We start from the raw sequence: 18,073 nt of genomic DNA, 5'->3' as shown, positions 1-18,073 counted from the left end.
TAGGTATAGTTAGATGAATAGCTCTGTGTGCTCCACTGAGAAAAACTCTTGAGCTTTGGGTCTCCCGGACAACAAATCCATAAAGTCTAAAATCATGAGATTGAGACTTACAGCCTAACATCATAACAGTAATTTATATTTCAACATCTAAACAAACAGTGTTAGGGGTGAGATTGTAAAAAACAAACTCTCACCCAGATAGGTCATATTGCTCATCTGTATGTTCATCCACAACAACACATTCCACAGGTATCTCAGGGCAGGCATATTTAGTGTACCATTTAAAGTTGTATGTCTGGTTATCTTCTGTCTGTAAAAACAATGAATAAAGCATTTAAATGTGCTCTCAATACTCCCCTCCCCCCACAAAAGCAATAACAAGTTAGTAATAATTAAACTAGAGTCTATTTTTACCTGATATTCAGGCTGCCCTATATCTGCCTGCCTGTCACATAGGAACGTAATGAGAGAAGAACGAGGAGTTTTCTTTTCATTGTTGTATGGTGTGCCATCCTTGTAGCTGAGCTGGATAATTCCATCGTAGTAAGATAGCTTCGAATTTGCGACACCAAGGTTCCAGTGATCATCCTTACTGCAGAAATAATAATAAGAAGAATACATGAAAAAGATAACTGGCAGATGTCAACTCGTTATTTTAAAAGTATTTTTGTAGAGTTGCTAAGCCTCTCTTTTTTTTTTTTTTTTAAACAGACCCGGCTCCAGAGGGTATCTAACCGCCTCATATGGTGTAGACAGGGCATGGTTGGGTTCACTGATGAACTTTCGATGAAATCAATGGCAGTATTCCTGTCGCTGATTGACAGCTTAAGCAGCCCATCAGTGGCAGGAGAGTACTCAAATTGAAACCAATGTGAATACTGTACACAAACAGACCCCTACGTGCTGTGTTCAGCAGAGCCAGCACTGGAGCTGACTTGAGGGGAATACATCATGCTTGGGGGTCAGGCTTGAGCCCCCCAGTAGCCATCCATGAGTACCATTAACTTGAAACTTGTGAAGCCATCAGTTTTGCAGAGTGTTTCAAACAGAGGCACTCTACAGAACATAGCAGGAGAAGGCTGGCAAGAAGTTCTACTTGGGGAATGTATGTTGAAAAGGACTAGATAGCATATTAACATTTTTTGTGCAACTTTATCACCAGGCCATTGGAAGCTATGAAGATTGGGGAGCGGTGGGAAAACCGCAATTTTCATTTAAAGTACCAGAAACATGAGATAGCTGTTCCTTTAATAAAGTCCCTTGTGCCATACAATCAGGCAGCATTTAAAAGCTAATAGGATTACAGTGTTTAGTTCCAATCTACATAAAGTTGACTATTCTGCTGGCTTCTTACGTTTTTGCAATTTGGCAAATCCCAGAGTTGTCTTCACAAGGTGCTTGTATTACACTGCCACACACATTGATATAAAAGTCATAGTCTGCAGCGCTAATAATGTATTTCCCACTTTTTCTCGTCAAAGGTGACAGGTCAAAGGAAAATCCTGGAAACAAAAAGCAAATGTAAAAAAATGTGTTTTATAATTTTTTAAAAATCAGACTTCTTCATGGCTGGTCATTTTTAATTTATTATTATTTTTTTTCTTTAACAGCAGGAAATCAGGCCATTAACTGTTACCTTTACTAATAGAGTACGGAATTCATGGCCACAAACTAAAATAAATTGCATCAAGTTTGAATAAAAATAAAAAAAAGGGTCATCAAATAATATCAATAAACCACAATAAAAACAAACAAGTGGGACAAAAAGTTGATCATAAGCTAAAGGCACTTATGTGTGGGAGCACAGAATGACTAATTATCGTGAAGAATCAGAGCTTAAAAAGATCCAATCAGCAATTTTCAAATCTTAATGTAAAATTAAAAAAAAAAAACTCGGAAATTCTTGTAATAAGAAAGAGGAAAGTGTGATAACTGCATACATCATGGGTGAATTGAACAATGGCTGGAGACTTGAATCCTGGGTCGTAACGAAACATGGTAGGCTTCCCAAGGCTCTGCCGATGGAGTGGCTGTGCAACGGGGGTAGGGCTAGCCATACACAAAGGTAGGGTTAGCAATAAATAGCATTAAATGTGTTGGCTATGAGAGGGAACTTTGGTGTGGAGTGGGCGCAGCTAAACATCACTCCTATGCCGCAGGGAAAGAGGAGAGTGATTTGGTAAACGCACAGAGTTCCCAGGTAGGGCTGGTGGAAGAATGATCACATTACGTTTTATTTATAGAGTGCCAGCAGATTTTTTTACACCTTGGGACATATTCACTTTAAAAGATATGTTCTAGCATTAGTATAGTGGTATGAAAGAAAAAGCTAAATTAAATTCCTCACCTGCTTGAGAGTCAAAAACTCTGCAATCAGTTCCTTCTGCCTTGGACAGAACACAAGCAGCAGCTGTATGCCATTCAAATTCATAGAGACAACCGTCTCGATCTGTGTCCTTGAGAACAGGAGGACTCTCCAGATCCCCTAAAAACAAGCAGAAGAATACTGAGAACATACATCATGTCTAAAGGACCTAAGATGGAAACTTGAACACACTGAACCATAGGTAAAGCTGTGGAATGAAGTTATTTAGTTTCATGCTCTATTTCATAAGCGACTAGAATTTTTGATTGGGGTTCAGCCCCTTAATATGGGTAGTACACCATAAGATATAAAACAATGTGAAATACCTGGACGACACACAAGCGCGATGTTTGTTTGAATCGTTTTGTTTTGTCCGCAGGAAGACCCTTCTGTGTATACAAGCTGAATATGATCACCAACCTTCTTAGGGGGAGACATAAACTTCCCCAAATTTTTCTTCCCTTTAGAATCTAGATGACAAAAAAGAAAAACATGCAAAGAATGGGTACCAGGGAAGCATTAGACCCAGCATTTGCCAAAAAGAAAGACCAGTTAATCTGGATACAAATGGTCTAGCCTGTCTAATCAACCTAAGGATATTTTTTTCTCCAACTATTCTTTTGTTGTCTATTCATTTAAGGGACAGTTTAATGTCACTGGGAGATATTCTAAATAATACTTTTTAGGGCTGCAACAACTAAATCGATAAAATAGATAATAATCGATAATGAAAATCGTTGCCAACAGATTTTATTATCGATTAGTTGAATCGATTTTATCGAATTTAAGATGAGGGTTTTTTCTGAGCATTTAATAACACTAAGATCCAGATCCCCCCGCAGCGCTGCAGGGGACCCGGATCCTCCTCTCTGACAGCCGGTGGACGTCTGCGCGATGCGCACAGACATCCTATGCTACTGTCCTCCACTTCCGCCGGGGCTTCTACGATGGAGCACCAGTGTGACGTGACCTTCCGGTGTTCCACCATAGAACCCCAGCGGAAGTTTTGGCCAGCACAGCGGAGGTTGTCTGCGCACATTGCGCAACGTTCACCGGCTGCCAGAGAGGAGGATGTGCCGCAGAGCTGCAGGGGACCCGGGTCATTCTCTCTGGCAGCCGGTGGGCTCCGCTGCTGCCGGCAATTCCACTGGGGCTTCTATGTTTGTGTGCTCCCAATGCTTGTACCCCTAATAGCAGGGTTCAGGACTAAACTCTGAGGGACTCTAATGAATGTAACAGCGCTGCGGAATCGGCCGGTGCTTTATAAATAAATGTAATGTAATGTAATGTAATGAGGGACCTGTTGTGCTGAATGTTTCACCCAGAAACAATATGCAGAGCATGAGAAGGCTTTAAGTACTGATAGATTTGGCATAACTAAACATGCATGATAAAATGAATAAAACCACATTTAAACACATATCCTTTTAGCAAACACTATGTTCTTAAAGCACAATTTATCCTTGCACAAGAAGAGGAAGCTGTAGTCCATATAAACTCATCCTTACCTACGGCACATATGGCTGCATCTTCCTCGCAACCAGCTGCATCCCCTTGCTGTAACACATTGTGACAGACATTGATGAAAAAGTGGGTTTTTCTTGCAGAAACAGCTTCCCAGTTTTTGTCGGTCACAGATTCTAAAACAGATATGAGCAGACAAGCTCAACTTAACAGCAGCAAGAATACAATGTGGTTCTAAGGCATGGAAAGGCATCAAAGCAGCCTCAAAAACACACAATTTTCGAACCAAACTACCACGCACCAACACAAAAATTCTGATCCAGAACTGGATGCCCTGTGTATCCTTTTATTGTATACATCCCTCTATTTTATTCAAGCACTGAACGTTTCTCTCCCCACTACACGTGCATTGTGGTTATATTAAGTTTACAACATTCTGTATGTCAGAATTTCAAACTGCAGTTTTCCTGCAGCTTAACACACAATTATATACGTTCAAAGACAATTTATATATTGCTAACAACTTTTGAAAGGGCAGGGAAATCAATGTCGTCAGAAGCTTTATGTGATGTCCTTAAATCCCTGCCTGTCAGTGAATATACATTGCTATACATGTGTTTCATGGCATCTGAAAACCCAATGTAAACTGACAGCCGTACACAAACACAGTTTACAGAGTAAAGGGAATAACACCCGCTTACCTGGGTTGCGTATTAAGTCAGAAAGGTCATATCGTTTTTTGTTGTCTGTGACTTGGCACATAAGGTCTTCTTTTTCTTTAACACATGCATATTTGGTCTCCCAAGTGAAGAAATAGGTACAGTCAACTTCTGCAACAAATTCTGGAACACCTTTTCCTTCATTCACTTTAAAAGTAACAAAAACACACACTTGTCATTTGCAACAAAGGGTTGTATTGCTATTGAACACATGCAGATATAAATCCATATTCAAACAGAGTAACTGATATTATGGATTTGGTCATCACAGCATTATTCTAAACTAATTTTCTATAACCGTGACACATACGCAGCCTGCCTTAGTGGCACGATTGAACTAAGTGGCGTCCAATACTGCCACCAGCCCTACAGCTTTCCACACCAAGGAACTAGGAGTCTATTTTTTAAAGGGAATGTAGTGCAAAGTCATAGTAGTTACTTTAATTGTATACCAGGACCCTAAAAAAGGAGCTTTCTACACAAAACAGGATATAAAAACACTTCTATTTTTACAAGCGAAACAATCCCAACGACAGCCAACTCAAAGCAGCGAGGAGGAAGAGGAAACGTCTCTCACCTGCCGTTTCATTGCATTCAAAGTTAATGATTGTCATTCGCTGAAAACCAGAGCTGCATGCTTGCCCACCAGGATATGTCAACGTAAGATCACCATCTGAATACCTGGAACAGAGAAGAATGAATGTCCACTGTGCCCTACATTTCAGTATTATACCATATGTTACAACAGCTACCAATGTCAAGCTTAACAAAGCAAAACATGCCAATACCAGTTATATTGAAGCCACAACAGTGCATTTCTTCCCCAGTAGAGGTGGCAACTTCATACTTGGGGCAAGTGTTGTGTTTAATTATTGTAGCCATATCTCACTTTTGGCTTTGCAATACAGAATCTCTATTAGTAAAAGAAGTGTTAGATCCTCTCAACAGCTCACCTCACAAACACAGGATTCCCAAAACAACCCTATTTGCATTAAATGTATAAGACATAAAAAAAAATGTCTGGCATGACAGACAGAAGGTGTAAATATTAGTCTTAAGGGACGTTATTATAAATAAAGCCAGAAGTCATGTGAAATGTACTGTATTTGTTTCTTCAATACATTGTTCACTAGAAGTAGTGTCATATATAAAATGGCATATTTGACAGCATAGAAACGTACCTGAGGGTCTGATTCTTGTATGAACCTGCTGCCTTCTTGCTGTTACTTTTGACTTGGCAGGAAGCAACACCATCCCCTTCACAAGCACCAGCCTTTGTCTCACCACACACGTTCAGGTAATACATGTATTCACCACTCGAATCTTTGGCAGAGTATGAAGAGACATCTCCTGCCAGGTGGAAAAAGATTGCATTGTTTTAAACAATCAGAATATTGAGGGTTTTTGGCTTCTGGAGCTTAAAAGAGGAACTGTCAATAATATAAATATATATATATTATATAGAGGGGGGAAGAGACAGAGGGGGAAAGAGAGAGGGGGGGAAAGAGAGAGAGGGGGGGAAGAGAGAGAGAGGGGGGGAAAGAGAGAGAGGGGGGGGAAAGAGAGAGAGGGGGGGAAAGAGAGAGAGAGGGGGGGGAAAGAGAGAGAGAGGGGGGGAAAGAGAGAGAGAGGGGGAAAGAGAGAGAGAGGGGGGGGAAAGAGAGAGAGGGGGGGAAAGAGAGAGAGAGGGGGTGGAAGAGAGAGAGAGGGGGTGGAAGAGAGAGAGAGGGGGGAAAGAGAGAGAGAGAGGGGGAAAGAGAGAGAGAGAGAGGGGGGGAGGGGGGGGGGAGAAGAGAGATACGGATACACACACACACACACACACCAGCATTTTCTGTAAAACTATATATATTTGGAAGTAGTGGCAGATCTGTTCCAGCAGCTAAATGTTTACGCAACTAAAATTCTATTGAAAAAAGTGTAGAGAGAGGGACCAGGCCATGTATATATGTTTTTTGATATGGGAACAACCAAAACCTAACTATTTTCAACCAATACAACCCCACCCTGAAAATGTGGATATTTACCTGCTTTCTGTTTGAGTGGGGACAAGTCAATAGAAATATTGCGGAGTGTGCTTGTAAGCGTACAGCTATTGCTTTCCAGGTAATCTCGGTGACACGCGTACTCTGTTATCCATTCAACCTCATAGCGGCAGTTGGTGTTTGCAGTCAACCTTGGGCCTGTCTTCTAAAATGATGAAATAAGCACACAAAGGCTATCATGCTAAACACAGGCATCTCGGATTAGGGTACACAAGAATAAAGTGGAATGCTAAACTTACCTCTGTACGATCTGAAGGACAGATAAACGTTATGGCTACAGCAGGCTGGTGGCCGTTACAAAAATCTGGTTTGCTTAAATCAGTGTCTTCGGTAACATAATGTAGAATAAGTCTAGGTAGAGAAATAAAGAAAATACATGTGCATTGAAAAAAAAAAAACCATACAGAACTCACTGACTGAACAAGTCAGATTACTACGGATAATCCCCGTCTCCTCAGCAGCATCTCCATTATGTCCGGCAGTGGTACAGAATTGTCCAGTTTACTGGAGGACACTTTTAATTTAGAAAACCCATAATCAAACATAATAATCATATGCAGTTTGAAACAAAAAAGCTATAACATCATGAGTCCATATTTTTAACTATACAACCACTGACTATTAGACCTAAAACAGGAAAATGAGCGAGTATCAAAATTCTTTTAGGTTCCAAGTAATGTTTCACATGCAACACTTCCTTCCCTGATATCATATGGGAAATATGCAATTTAGTACGACTAAACACTTCAATTAACATTTGATCATTGGAGTTTCAAAATTACATCTTAATCTACCATGCGTGATAAAAAATTCTCAAATTAAATATTTGACATTCATGGCAAACTGGTACCTGTCTTTGACATTTGCTTTAAGCGCCTCCTTGGGTCGGCCAACATCATAAGCCTTGCCATTCTTAATGAGACAGGCAGCACTTCCAGCAGGACAAGAGGAGGTTTCTCCCTTTGACATACCTGTTAAGAAACAAAATGTTGGGGCATACATTAAATTATAAGGCTTCTGAATATGAGGACAAAACAGAGCTTATTCATACCGACGGCACCTTTACCGATCGGCTCTGTCTACAGCAGCAATGACAAGGCACTGACATAATGAGGAAAAGTGATCCAATGTATAACCTTCAATATGCCTGGTTTGCCATGTGGTTGAGTGGAAGATCAGGAGTAGCAAAATAAAACCATCTTGCAAGATGGTAAATTCCCCCCCCCCATAACTTTAGAAAAATAATAAACGTGTACACCAGTGAAATATACACAGCAACTTATTCAATGCTGCCTTAACCTATCGTCTGATTTGCAGGGCAAACAAAATCACAAGTCTACGGGCTACAAAGCTCCATAAAAAGCAGACTCTTGGCCACGTGATGCTACTTGTTATTTGTCCACCACATTACAGTGCTACTTCGATTATTAAGGGGATGACTTGGGTTTATTTTTCCATTGCAGAGTGATTATTCTGAAATTTTAATCATCAAGTCTTCTCTTGTCCGCACGGGAAAAAATGATACTCAACATCAAACTCCTAAAACGGTAACCTAATCTAACCTACTTTATAACAATCGCTATGGACATATTCCTTTGTGGCTCCTAAAAATTAAAGTCGAAATATTAGAACAAGAGGCCCTAGCCTAAAGCTAGAGGGCCAGATGCTTAGATGTAATGTAAGGCAGTTTTACTTTACTAAGAATGCGATACATAAATGGCCTCACGGCAAATTGTATAGACTACAGTGAGGGAAATTAAACATGGACTGGATAGACATCAAGCTATCCTGAATAAAAGAGCAGACCAAGGACGGATTAAGGTCTGAGTTTTTAAAGCAGGTAAAATGGGCTGACTAGATGGGCAGTCAAACTCCTTGTGTCTTATTTTAAAAATTCGTACAAGCCTGCATTTAAACACAAACTTAGTGCCACACATTTTATTGTTAGCTTGAGCGAACAGGCTTACACCAAGGTACTTACCAATTGTTCGACAGATATTTATATACAGGTCAGCATCACTGTCCCAGTCGTCGACACGATATACACCAGAAACCTTAATCAACGGATTTAGATCGTGTTTCTTAAAGTCTTCATCAAAAGTATAGCAGGGCACCTAACCAAAAACACAGACGCAGTTGTCAGAGCAATTATTCTAAACTAACAATTCTTCTTAACAAATAACCTTTTACACATTTGTCCAGTGTTTATAATGCCGTTCCACTTCTTTGGTGCGAATCAAGATAACCCAAGGGCTTAAAAGAAAGCCACATACGTGAAAAGAGTTATATTGAAATTACCAATGATACGACCAACGAGAGTGTACAAAAATGTGCAGCTTCATATATGTTATTTTTTCTTTTTTCTGTTCGCTTCTCGGATGTACGGATACTATGTGTGTTCTCTTTTATGTCTGATCTCAATAAATTTCAAGTGATAAAAAAATAAATAAAATGTGCAGCTTTAGAAATAACCATGATTTTACACTTAACAGTTCTAGTTTTGGGATAATATAATGGTTTCAGGAAGCTATTAGCTATTCTTATGTGTTCTATGTCTGTTATTGTAGAACAATCCACTAGATGAACACCCTGACTCTTTATCATACTGCCTTATGGTAAACAGTAGAGGGACTTGGTCTTATTCACCCACCAAGTCTAACTAATAAAAGTCTATGGCAGAACAGACTCAGTATTGTGTATCATCATGGAACTGAAAAAAAACCAAAAAACCAGAAACACAAAAACACATGAACGATATAAATGGTAGCCTCCAGAAGACAAAGATCCCACCCTAGCAGCAGTGTCTTATCCTACATCAGGGCTGGTTGGTGGGTGTATGCAGACCCAGAGCCATTACTGGACTAAAATTCCCATGAATCTGTGTTTAATGCTCATATATAGATAGCAAAGCTCTCTAACCACCTAGCTCTCTAGCCACTAACATTAAAATTAATCAAATAAACGTACACACCTCTTTAGCTGGTTTAAATATGTCCTTCTTGCAGGCAACAAAGGTTCGCCACTCAAAGTAAATCACACATTCTTCAGAGGTCACAAATTCAGGCGTACCCTGTAACGCAAAACAGTCAGTACAGAATAAATATACATCTAGTTTCAACAAATTTCCTGATCCTGGCTTTTTTAAGAAGATTAATGCAAAGTTATAAGAAATAAGAGGGAAGAACATCTACTTACATCAAATAAACAAGTATCAAGGAAGATAACGTGGCATTTTATTTTGGTCAGTTATTTCTGGCTTTTGAAAAAAATCTGAAAAAAGTAAATCTAATTTCTTACGATCCTCATTTTGGTTGTGTTTCCTGCCTATACACAAATGGGCACACTATAGCTACACACAAAGCAAACATGTTTTCCTTCTGTGTAAAATAACAAGTGAAGAGAACACATTGGTTTTATGTATAGAAACACATCCATACATTTGATATACATGACTTTTAAACTTTTATTTAAAGCCATATAAAAAAAACCCACATTTTTAAAACTATACATAAAAATATGTTATTCTCTGAAAACATATCCAGTTTAGAAAACCGTATGGCATCCAGCTAGCTACCTGTGCTGCCTAAACCCTTACTTGAAAATAGTGCGATACTGTTGAGAACTCACCAATGTTTTCCCACAGATTAAATTGATGCTGCTTTGAATATGATGAGAAGCGAGTGAACATTGTCGAGTCGTGTTAAACACAATGAGGTTATTTGTAACCTGTGCAGGTGACTCGCCTGTAAAACAAAATATATTTTGTATCATACATACATATAATGGGGGAATAAATATGCACAGTCAGCAAAAACAATGTTACATTTCTATAAAACATTACTTGGCATTGCTTTCTTGTGTTTAAGACATATTTTGGTAATTTTACCTTGAAAAATAAATGTAATGTCTCAATGTGGCATATCCAGCATTATCTATTCAATTTCCTCTGCCCAATGTCTCTATTCTCCTTGCCCTTACCTTAGAAAGGATGCCTGAACCAATCAACAATAACCAGCAACTTAACTGGGGATATACCGTATTTGCTCGATTATAAGACGACCCTGATTATAAGACGACCCCCCAAAATCTGAATATTAACTTAGGAAAAAAAGAAAAAGCCTGAATATAAGACGACCCTAAAGGAAAAAAGTTTTACCAGTAAATGTTAATTCATGTAAACTATTTTTTTTTATAAAAGCTATGATTGAGAAAAATATTTTTTTTGTTTTTATTTCTTGTATTTTCCAACCTGTCCCCCAGTTACGCACATCTGCCCCCAGGCTTGCCACTCCAATATGGCACTGTGGCCCATGATATGCCTTTTAACCCTCTATATGCCACTGTGCCCCATGGTATGCCTTTTGACCCCCTATGTGCCACTCTGCCTCCAGAAATGCCTTATACCCCTATATGCCACTCTGCCTCCAGAAATGCCTTATACCCCTATATCCCATTCTGGCATTTAGGGGGTTAAAATGCATATTATGGGGCAGAGTGGCATATAGGGAGGTATAAGGCATTTCAGGAGGCAGAGTGGCATTAAGGGAGTTAAAAGGCATTGTATAGAACACTCTGCCTCCAGAAATGCCTTATACCCCTATATGCCACTCTGGCATTTAGGGGGTTAAAATGCATATTATGGGGCAGAGTGGCATATAGGTGTATAAGGCATTTCAGGAGGCAGAGTGCTCTATTAAATGCCCCCTTAACGCCACTCCAGAAATGCCCTATGCCCCCATTTAACACACACACACACACACACACACACCCTATACCCCCATTTAACTAACACACACACACACACACACTCTCCCCTCCCCTCCCCTCTCAGCCCTCTCTTACCGGTGCTTCCAGCCGGGGCAGCGGGTTGACGTCGCCTTCTGCTGCAGCCGGAAGGAGGTGGAGTTGGCAGCGGGGGTTTGTATCCGTCCGTCGCGTATACTTTCCCCGGCTGTCAGAGATCAGAGTTCCCCGCACCGGTGCGGGGAACTCTGATCTCTGACAGTCGGGGAAGGTTTGCGCGACGGACGCAGACAACCCCCGCTGCTAGCCACACCTCCTTCCGGCTGCAGTGGACGTTGTCTAGACGTCAACCCGCTGCCCCGGCAATACAGCAGGAAGCACCGGTAAGTGTGTGTATGATGGATCCAGGTCCCCTGCAGCGGTGCTATTTGAGGTCTGATTAGAAGACGACCCCGATTAGAAGACGAGGGGTATTTTTCAGAGCATTTGCTCTGAAAAAAACCTCGTCTTATAATCGAGCAAATACGGTATAACTTTATGGAATGAATGAAGACTCCCGAAAACAGGAAATTAAGAAGTCTGCTCCTAATTGTATAGTTTATTTCAGAGTAGAAATGTAAGAAAATAATCTAAAACTAGAAGTTCATAGGCTTAGATGTAATGTTACCTTACAGAGACAGCGGCAATTATCCCCTTAACGACAATCCACGTACATGTACGGGCTGCCGTGAAATAGCTGCACCTCCCATTTTTTCGCCGCGATCGGTGGCTTTGCAGCATCCACGGAAGCCTCCCCGGAAGAAAAATGGCCGTCACCGCACCGATCATCAAAGATCGCGGGCTAAAACAGTTTAGGAAGCGATCAGAATCGCTTCCTAAGCATAAACTGTGTTGCTGACATGCCTCTATATTGAGGCATGTAGCAACACAACCCCCCTACCCCGATAGCCTTGTGATTGCTCCGAAGAAGAACCACAAGTGCCATCCTGTAAATGACGTTGCGGTCATTCACAGGATGGCATTAACAATAAAAAACTGAAAGATGGAAAGCTGTTACATTTCAAACTGCGAGATATCCTCTCCTCCGATGAGGCACAGACGCTGCGATCTCTATGCACGTCTGTGAGGACCTGCATAGAGATCACAGTGTGATCGGTGCAGGGGGATCGCGGGGAGGGGAGTGAGAAACCATGTCTCTCACCCCCCCTCCCATCCTGAAACGGAGAAGCAGAAAAAAAACCCTGTTAATTCATTTAAAATATAATAAAAAAAATCATTAAAATAATAATATAAATAATAATAAAAAATAATAATGTGAGCTGATGTCATTGTGACATCACTGGCATGTTCAGGAGGTCCCTAAGAGGACCTCTAACCATTTTTGTGTAAAAAAAATATATATATTTTTAAAAAAAAAAATATATATATAAAAAAAAAAATGTAAAAAAAAAATTGAAAAACCCTATATCCCATTGCCCTAGCATAACATCTAGCCAGTATAATCCTCCTGTCCCCGTTCACAACCCCCAAACCCGTTAAGCCAATGTACACCTTATAGTATGCTCCCTGGTGCTGGGAAAGTATGGAAAATCTATATAAATTAGGATTGAAGGGGTTAATTCTCACAAATGTTTGTAAATGCACACTGCATGGCTAGGTGCTTAATTTTGTTCGGATGTTGCAATGGGTCTGATTGAAACACCTGAATATTTAAGAGGTATGTCTCAATACTTTTGCCCATATAGCGTATATATAGATTACATAGTAACATAGTAACATAGTTCATAAGGTTGAAAAAAGACCAAAGTCCATCAAGTTCAACCTATATACATATTGTGTCCCTACTGTGTTGATCCAGAGGAAGGCAAAAAACCCTTATGAAGCAGATGCCAATTGCCCCATACCAGGGGGAAAATTCCTTCCCGACTCCAAATATGGCAATCAGAAAATGAGATTGCTCATTTTAATCTGTAAACACCATTGCATGGGTTTATTTAGTGTACAGGATGGTAACATTCACAGGTTGACATACCTGCTAAAACATAACACTTTTTGAAATAACTTGATTAATTGAGGACTTACCAACTATCTCAAAGGTGTTTTTGCCAATATTGTGAGCGCAAACAGCAGCCGGGCTGCCTCCACAGTGTTCTGCAGGCAGATTGCCACACACATTAATTCGATAGTGAACATGTTCTTTTGTATCAATCGCCTCCCAAGTGTACCTGTCAAAAATGACAGAGGAAAAGGAAGATATCCGTTAATTTCATTACAGGCACAAAGTAACATTTTTATTTCCCTGACAACATACATGACAAAAATGCAAAATAAGATGTTTTTCATAAAAGAATAAGAAGGTTTTGGTAAAGAATGATGTCATGTGTAACAAATCACTGATGGCATGCTCATTATAACTAATGCAACAGGTTACAAAAAAAACCAAGAGGTGGCCAGAGTGACAGTACAAATATAATGAAAATGACCGTATTGGCTCGGATATATGCCGCCCCCGTATAAAGGCCGCACCTTTTTAGTTTGGTGCTTTTTTTAAAGAAATTTTTTTTTTAATAGACATGCTGCCACTCTGTCTCCCCCCCCCCCCGAGATATGCTGCCACTCTCCCCCACCCGAGATATGCTGCCACTCTGTCCCCCCAAGATATGCTGCCACTGTCCCCCCCAAGATATGCTGCCACTGTCCTCCCCCCCCCCCCGAGATATGCTGCCACTGTCCTCCTCCTCCCTCCCCGAGATATGCTGCCACGCTGCCGGTGAACGTCTGCACGATGCGCTTAAACAATCTCCCGTGCCGGTACTCCCCCCGTGGGAAGTGCTGGCAGGGGAGGCTGTCTGAGCGTATCAGAGAGTAGGATACGGGTCCCCTGCACCCTGCGGGGGATCTGTATCCTAACCCTGCTGCCTGCCCGGCACCCAAAACTGCATGTCCCGGGCGTCGGGCGATAGACCCCGAATATAGGCCGCACCCCCACTTTAAAGACTTAAAGTGGGGGGAAAAAGTGCGGCCTATATTCAATCATAACATCTCAAAAAGTCACAAGTAGACTTTTGAAATACTAAACGTTGCATTATATGTCATCTAAACAATTAACAGGGCTTGTGGAAGGAATTTTGTCACCCTAGGTAAAAACTAATTTTGCCGCCCCTTGTATAATGGGGTCCAGCCGCATTAACATCAGAGTCTTCTCCAAACGTATTACATAAGCAGCTCAATAAGCTATCCGTATTCTGCACCCCCGCTTAGGCATGTCCTTATCGAAAAACATCAATGGACCGTACTAAAAAAAGGACATAATAAAAGTCGCATTACGCTCATAGGGAATAATAGCTTATAATTATAGAGGATCTGCATAAAAAATGCGTATATCCATTGTATTTTATTACCGTATTTGCTCGAATATAAGACGACCCCCCAAAATCTGAATATTAATTTAGGAAAAAAAGAAAAAGCCTGAATATAAGACGACCCTATAGGAAAAAAAGTTTTACCAGTAAATGTTAATTCATGTAAACTATGTGAACAATTGTTTGTTAATAAAAGCTATGATTGAGAAAAAATATTTTGGTTTTTTCCTATTTTATTTCCTTTTTTCACAACCTGCCCCCCCAGTTATGCACATCTGCCCCCAGGCTTGCCACTCTGCCCCAGAAATGCCTTATACCCGCTATATGCCACTGTGCCCCATGATACGCTTTTTAACCCTCTAAATGCCACTGTGCCCCATGATATGCCTTTTGACCCCTATGTGCCACTCTTCCTCCAGAATTGCCTTATACCCCTATATGCCACTCTGGCATTTAGGGGGTTAAAAGGCATATTATGGGGCAGAGTGGCATATAGGGAGGTATAAAACATTTCAGGAGGCAGAGTGGCATATAGAGGGTTAAAAGGCATTTCTGGAGGCAGAGTGGCATTAAGGGGGTTAAAAGGCATTTCACAGACCACTCTGCCTCCAGAAATGCCTTATGCCCCCCCGTTTAAAACTCCCTCCTCCAAACTTACCGGTGCGATAGAGCTCTACACGCTGCCCGGACTAAGCACCGGGTACTCGGATGCACCGGTAAATTGGGGGTGGGCATAACACAGGAGGATCCAGGTCCCCTGCATCGCTGCGGGGGATCTGGATCTTAGTCTCATAGTCAGACCTATTTGAGTTAAATAGCACCAACAATGTACACAGTGCTTTTTACAATACTAGAATTGACAGATTGGCTAGAGGGTCCTGCTTCCAAGCTTGCACTCGAGAGGGAATGGAATGAGGAGAAACATAATGTATGGAGAAAGGGGAGAGATAGTGTGGGGTCTTGTATTAGAGGCCGATAAAATCTAGCTGCAAAAATAGTATGCTTCCCTGAAGAAGTGTGTTTTGCGATTTGATGAGCAATGGGTAGATACAAGAGAAGAGGCTCTAGAGAAGGATGAAAGAGGTTTCAGTTGACGATAACCCCAAGGCATCAGGTTAATTGGAGAGATAGTCCTGTTGTTAAAGGAGACAGATAATTCAGATACTGGAGTGGAGATAAATTCCATTTAGACAGATTAAGTTTCAGGTATTTAAAACAATGTCATCTCCTATTTTAAGTGTTGGGCTAAATGTCTCCCTTTAGGGTAACAATTCATGTTACCCTTGGTCAGCCCAATCCTAAACGAGCAGTTCTTTTGTACAATGCAATAAAATGAGGCAGCATTGCTACTCAGACAAGCTCCACGTATCTACGGTGTATACATAGCACACACAATAGCTAGTAAACCTTTGTGTTCAGAGGTTTATTGGATCTCCGATCTGAGCAAACAAATAATTTGCCCGTTCTCTGTAATCAGTTTTGGTTTTCTCTATCAACCTTCTTTATCTATCAAACTTTTTCTTGCATTGATAAGATTATATATATACACACACACACAAATATATAATTCAGTTATATGCAATATATGCTTTAGCGTGCTATACAATTGCTAGGACTTTGTTTTTAAAAGTGCAGGTGTTTCCATGACACAAAAAGCAACTTCAAAGTTCAGCAAAGTAGTAAAACAAGTTTTAAACACAAACATTAAAAAAATAGTAGTATAGCTCAGATAACAGGTAAAGCCAGTCTAGTGACCTATGCTGATGAACCAGCAAAAAAACACATGTTAAAAGTACTTTAATATGCATTAAAAATTAAAGTACAACAACCCCCTCCATAATCCCATTTTAGCAACAGTGATTGGCTACTTGAAAACAATAAGGACACCCCAGTTCCTGTGTTTTCCTAATTAGTTGAGTTGCTTGGCCAAGTCGGAGGTAGGGCTTTTTTTGGTCACCAATCTTCCATGATGACCACTTCCAACCAGACATCTCTGGAGAGTAGATGGGTATACCAGGGTCTCACTGTCTTCTGCCAATGCTGAGCTGGACATCTTTCGATTGTTTAGGGAAGTAAGCGTGATGTGTCTGTTTGCCTTGTATTTCTGCCTCAAAGAGACGCAGTAAAGCCTTGTTGTTTTCTCATGGCGTATAACTTGACATTAAACTGTCTTCAGTAACTTCAGTAACCTCACCTAGTGAGTTTGGCTGTTCCTCCCCAGTTTTATTCCTCCTTCACAGCTTTTTCTGCTAATGATTGTGTTACAAACTACATATTAAATTGATGATCAATAGCACCTGTTTGATTTTATTGTTTAATCATACCCCTAACTATATACCTACAAAACACCTGTCTTTGTGTAAGTGTACCTAGAAGAATTGATGTTTTCTTTAGAAGGCAAAGGATGGCCACACCAAATATTGATTTGATTTTACATTTTTCTTCTCTTCACTTACTTTACAGTTTGTTAAATGATAAAAATAGGGTGTCTATTTTTGAAAAGCATTCTTACTTTATACCATCTGTTAGATGGGTCACAGAATTGAGCCCTAAAACATCTAAATAAAAAATGCATTGCGTGGGAAAGGTGTTTTTTTTCCTTTTGCATTGAATTATCACCCTTAACATGCTGTGAATTTAATTACACCAACAGTAGAAACAGCATTACTAGCTGTGAATTTAATAGTGTGTATTTCTCATATTTCAGAAGTCTTATAGTTAATAAAGCAGGGTGTTAAGTAGGATTCCAAAGCACTTCCTTGCAAGTTCCTATAAAGGGTCTGGTATCCCTATGAGTTGCCTCCTTATTAAGGTTTAGCTTAACAAAATGAACTTACATACAGTATCATTATTTCACAAAGAAACATACTACTATTCCTTCTCCCTCTAGAGTAATATGTCAGAGCATCTTTATTGTATTGTCTTTGTCGTTCCGTCATTGTGCGATGGGTGGATTGGTTATTCTTTTGCACTAGTAGACCTTAAGAGGTGTACCATAAGGAATACTGTATACCTTATGGTACACCTATATACTCTACTAATGTATAGTCACATTACATTGTTATAAAATTATAAAGATAAATATATGTATAGATGTATATATCTATATATGTATAGACTTTTTAATGCGTAAATTCCATTACATTTATATAGCGTGTAAAAATAAGAGTTAGTAGTCAAATATCTATTGTTATTCTTTATCTTTCTGAGAAGAATATAGAAAAGTAGCATCTGGCAATGTATATGGACAAGATAAGTCTGATTACTAACCCTAAAATGACTTTTTCTAGAGTCACACGACCTCTGTGATAGAAGAAACACTATTGAAGTGAAACCAATTTAGCCATAATGCGTTAACCAAAGCAACCGGCATTT

The 18,073-nt window shown here is 40.1% G+C and overlaps 1 protein-coding gene across 1 annotated transcript in view; it reads right to left on the bottom strand.

The window, feature by feature from the left end:
- The window catches only part of LOC149289862 (cation-independent mannose-6-phosphate receptor-like), an 88,573-nt gene that overhangs the window by 41,086 nt on the left and 29,414 nt on the right, over positions 1–18,073 (bottom strand). The window contains exons 5-20 of the mRNA XM_089490132.1: positions 13,399–13,561; positions 10,221–10,319; positions 9,565–9,663; positions 8,575–8,707; positions 7,444–7,564; positions 6,833–6,944; positions 6,576–6,738; positions 5,730–5,898; positions 5,126–5,229; positions 4,531–4,695; positions 3,874–4,005; positions 2,692–2,835; positions 2,348–2,485; positions 1,355–1,502; positions 415–592; positions 195–310 (exon numbers count right to left, since the gene is read on the bottom strand). Of these exons, the coding sequence (XP_089346258.1) occupies positions 195–310; positions 415–592; positions 1,355–1,502; positions 2,348–2,485; positions 2,692–2,835; positions 3,874–4,005; positions 4,531–4,695; positions 5,126–5,229; positions 5,730–5,898; positions 6,576–6,738; positions 6,833–6,944; positions 7,444–7,564; positions 8,575–8,707; positions 9,565–9,663; positions 10,221–10,319; positions 13,399–13,561 (2,184 nt within the window). The remainder of the gene's footprint in view (positions 1–194; positions 311–414; positions 593–1,354; positions 1,503–2,347; positions 2,486–2,691; positions 2,836–3,873; positions 4,006–4,530; positions 4,696–5,125; positions 5,230–5,729; positions 5,899–6,575; positions 6,739–6,832; positions 6,945–7,443; positions 7,565–8,574; positions 8,708–9,564; positions 9,664–10,220; positions 10,320–13,398; positions 13,562–18,073) is intronic.

The sequence above is a fragment of the Sceloporus occidentalis genome, unplaced genomic scaffold (assembly GCF_023333645.1).
Source record: "Sceloporus occidentalis isolate IW3139 unplaced genomic scaffold, rSceOcc1.0.p SCAF_42, whole genome shotgun sequence".
In the NCBI taxonomy this organism is placed as follows: domain Eukaryota; kingdom Metazoa; phylum Chordata; class Lepidosauria; order Squamata; family Phrynosomatidae; genus Sceloporus; species Sceloporus occidentalis.
The sequence above is the reverse complement of the archived record's forward strand: the minus strand, read 5'-3'. Positions and strand labels throughout refer to the sequence as shown.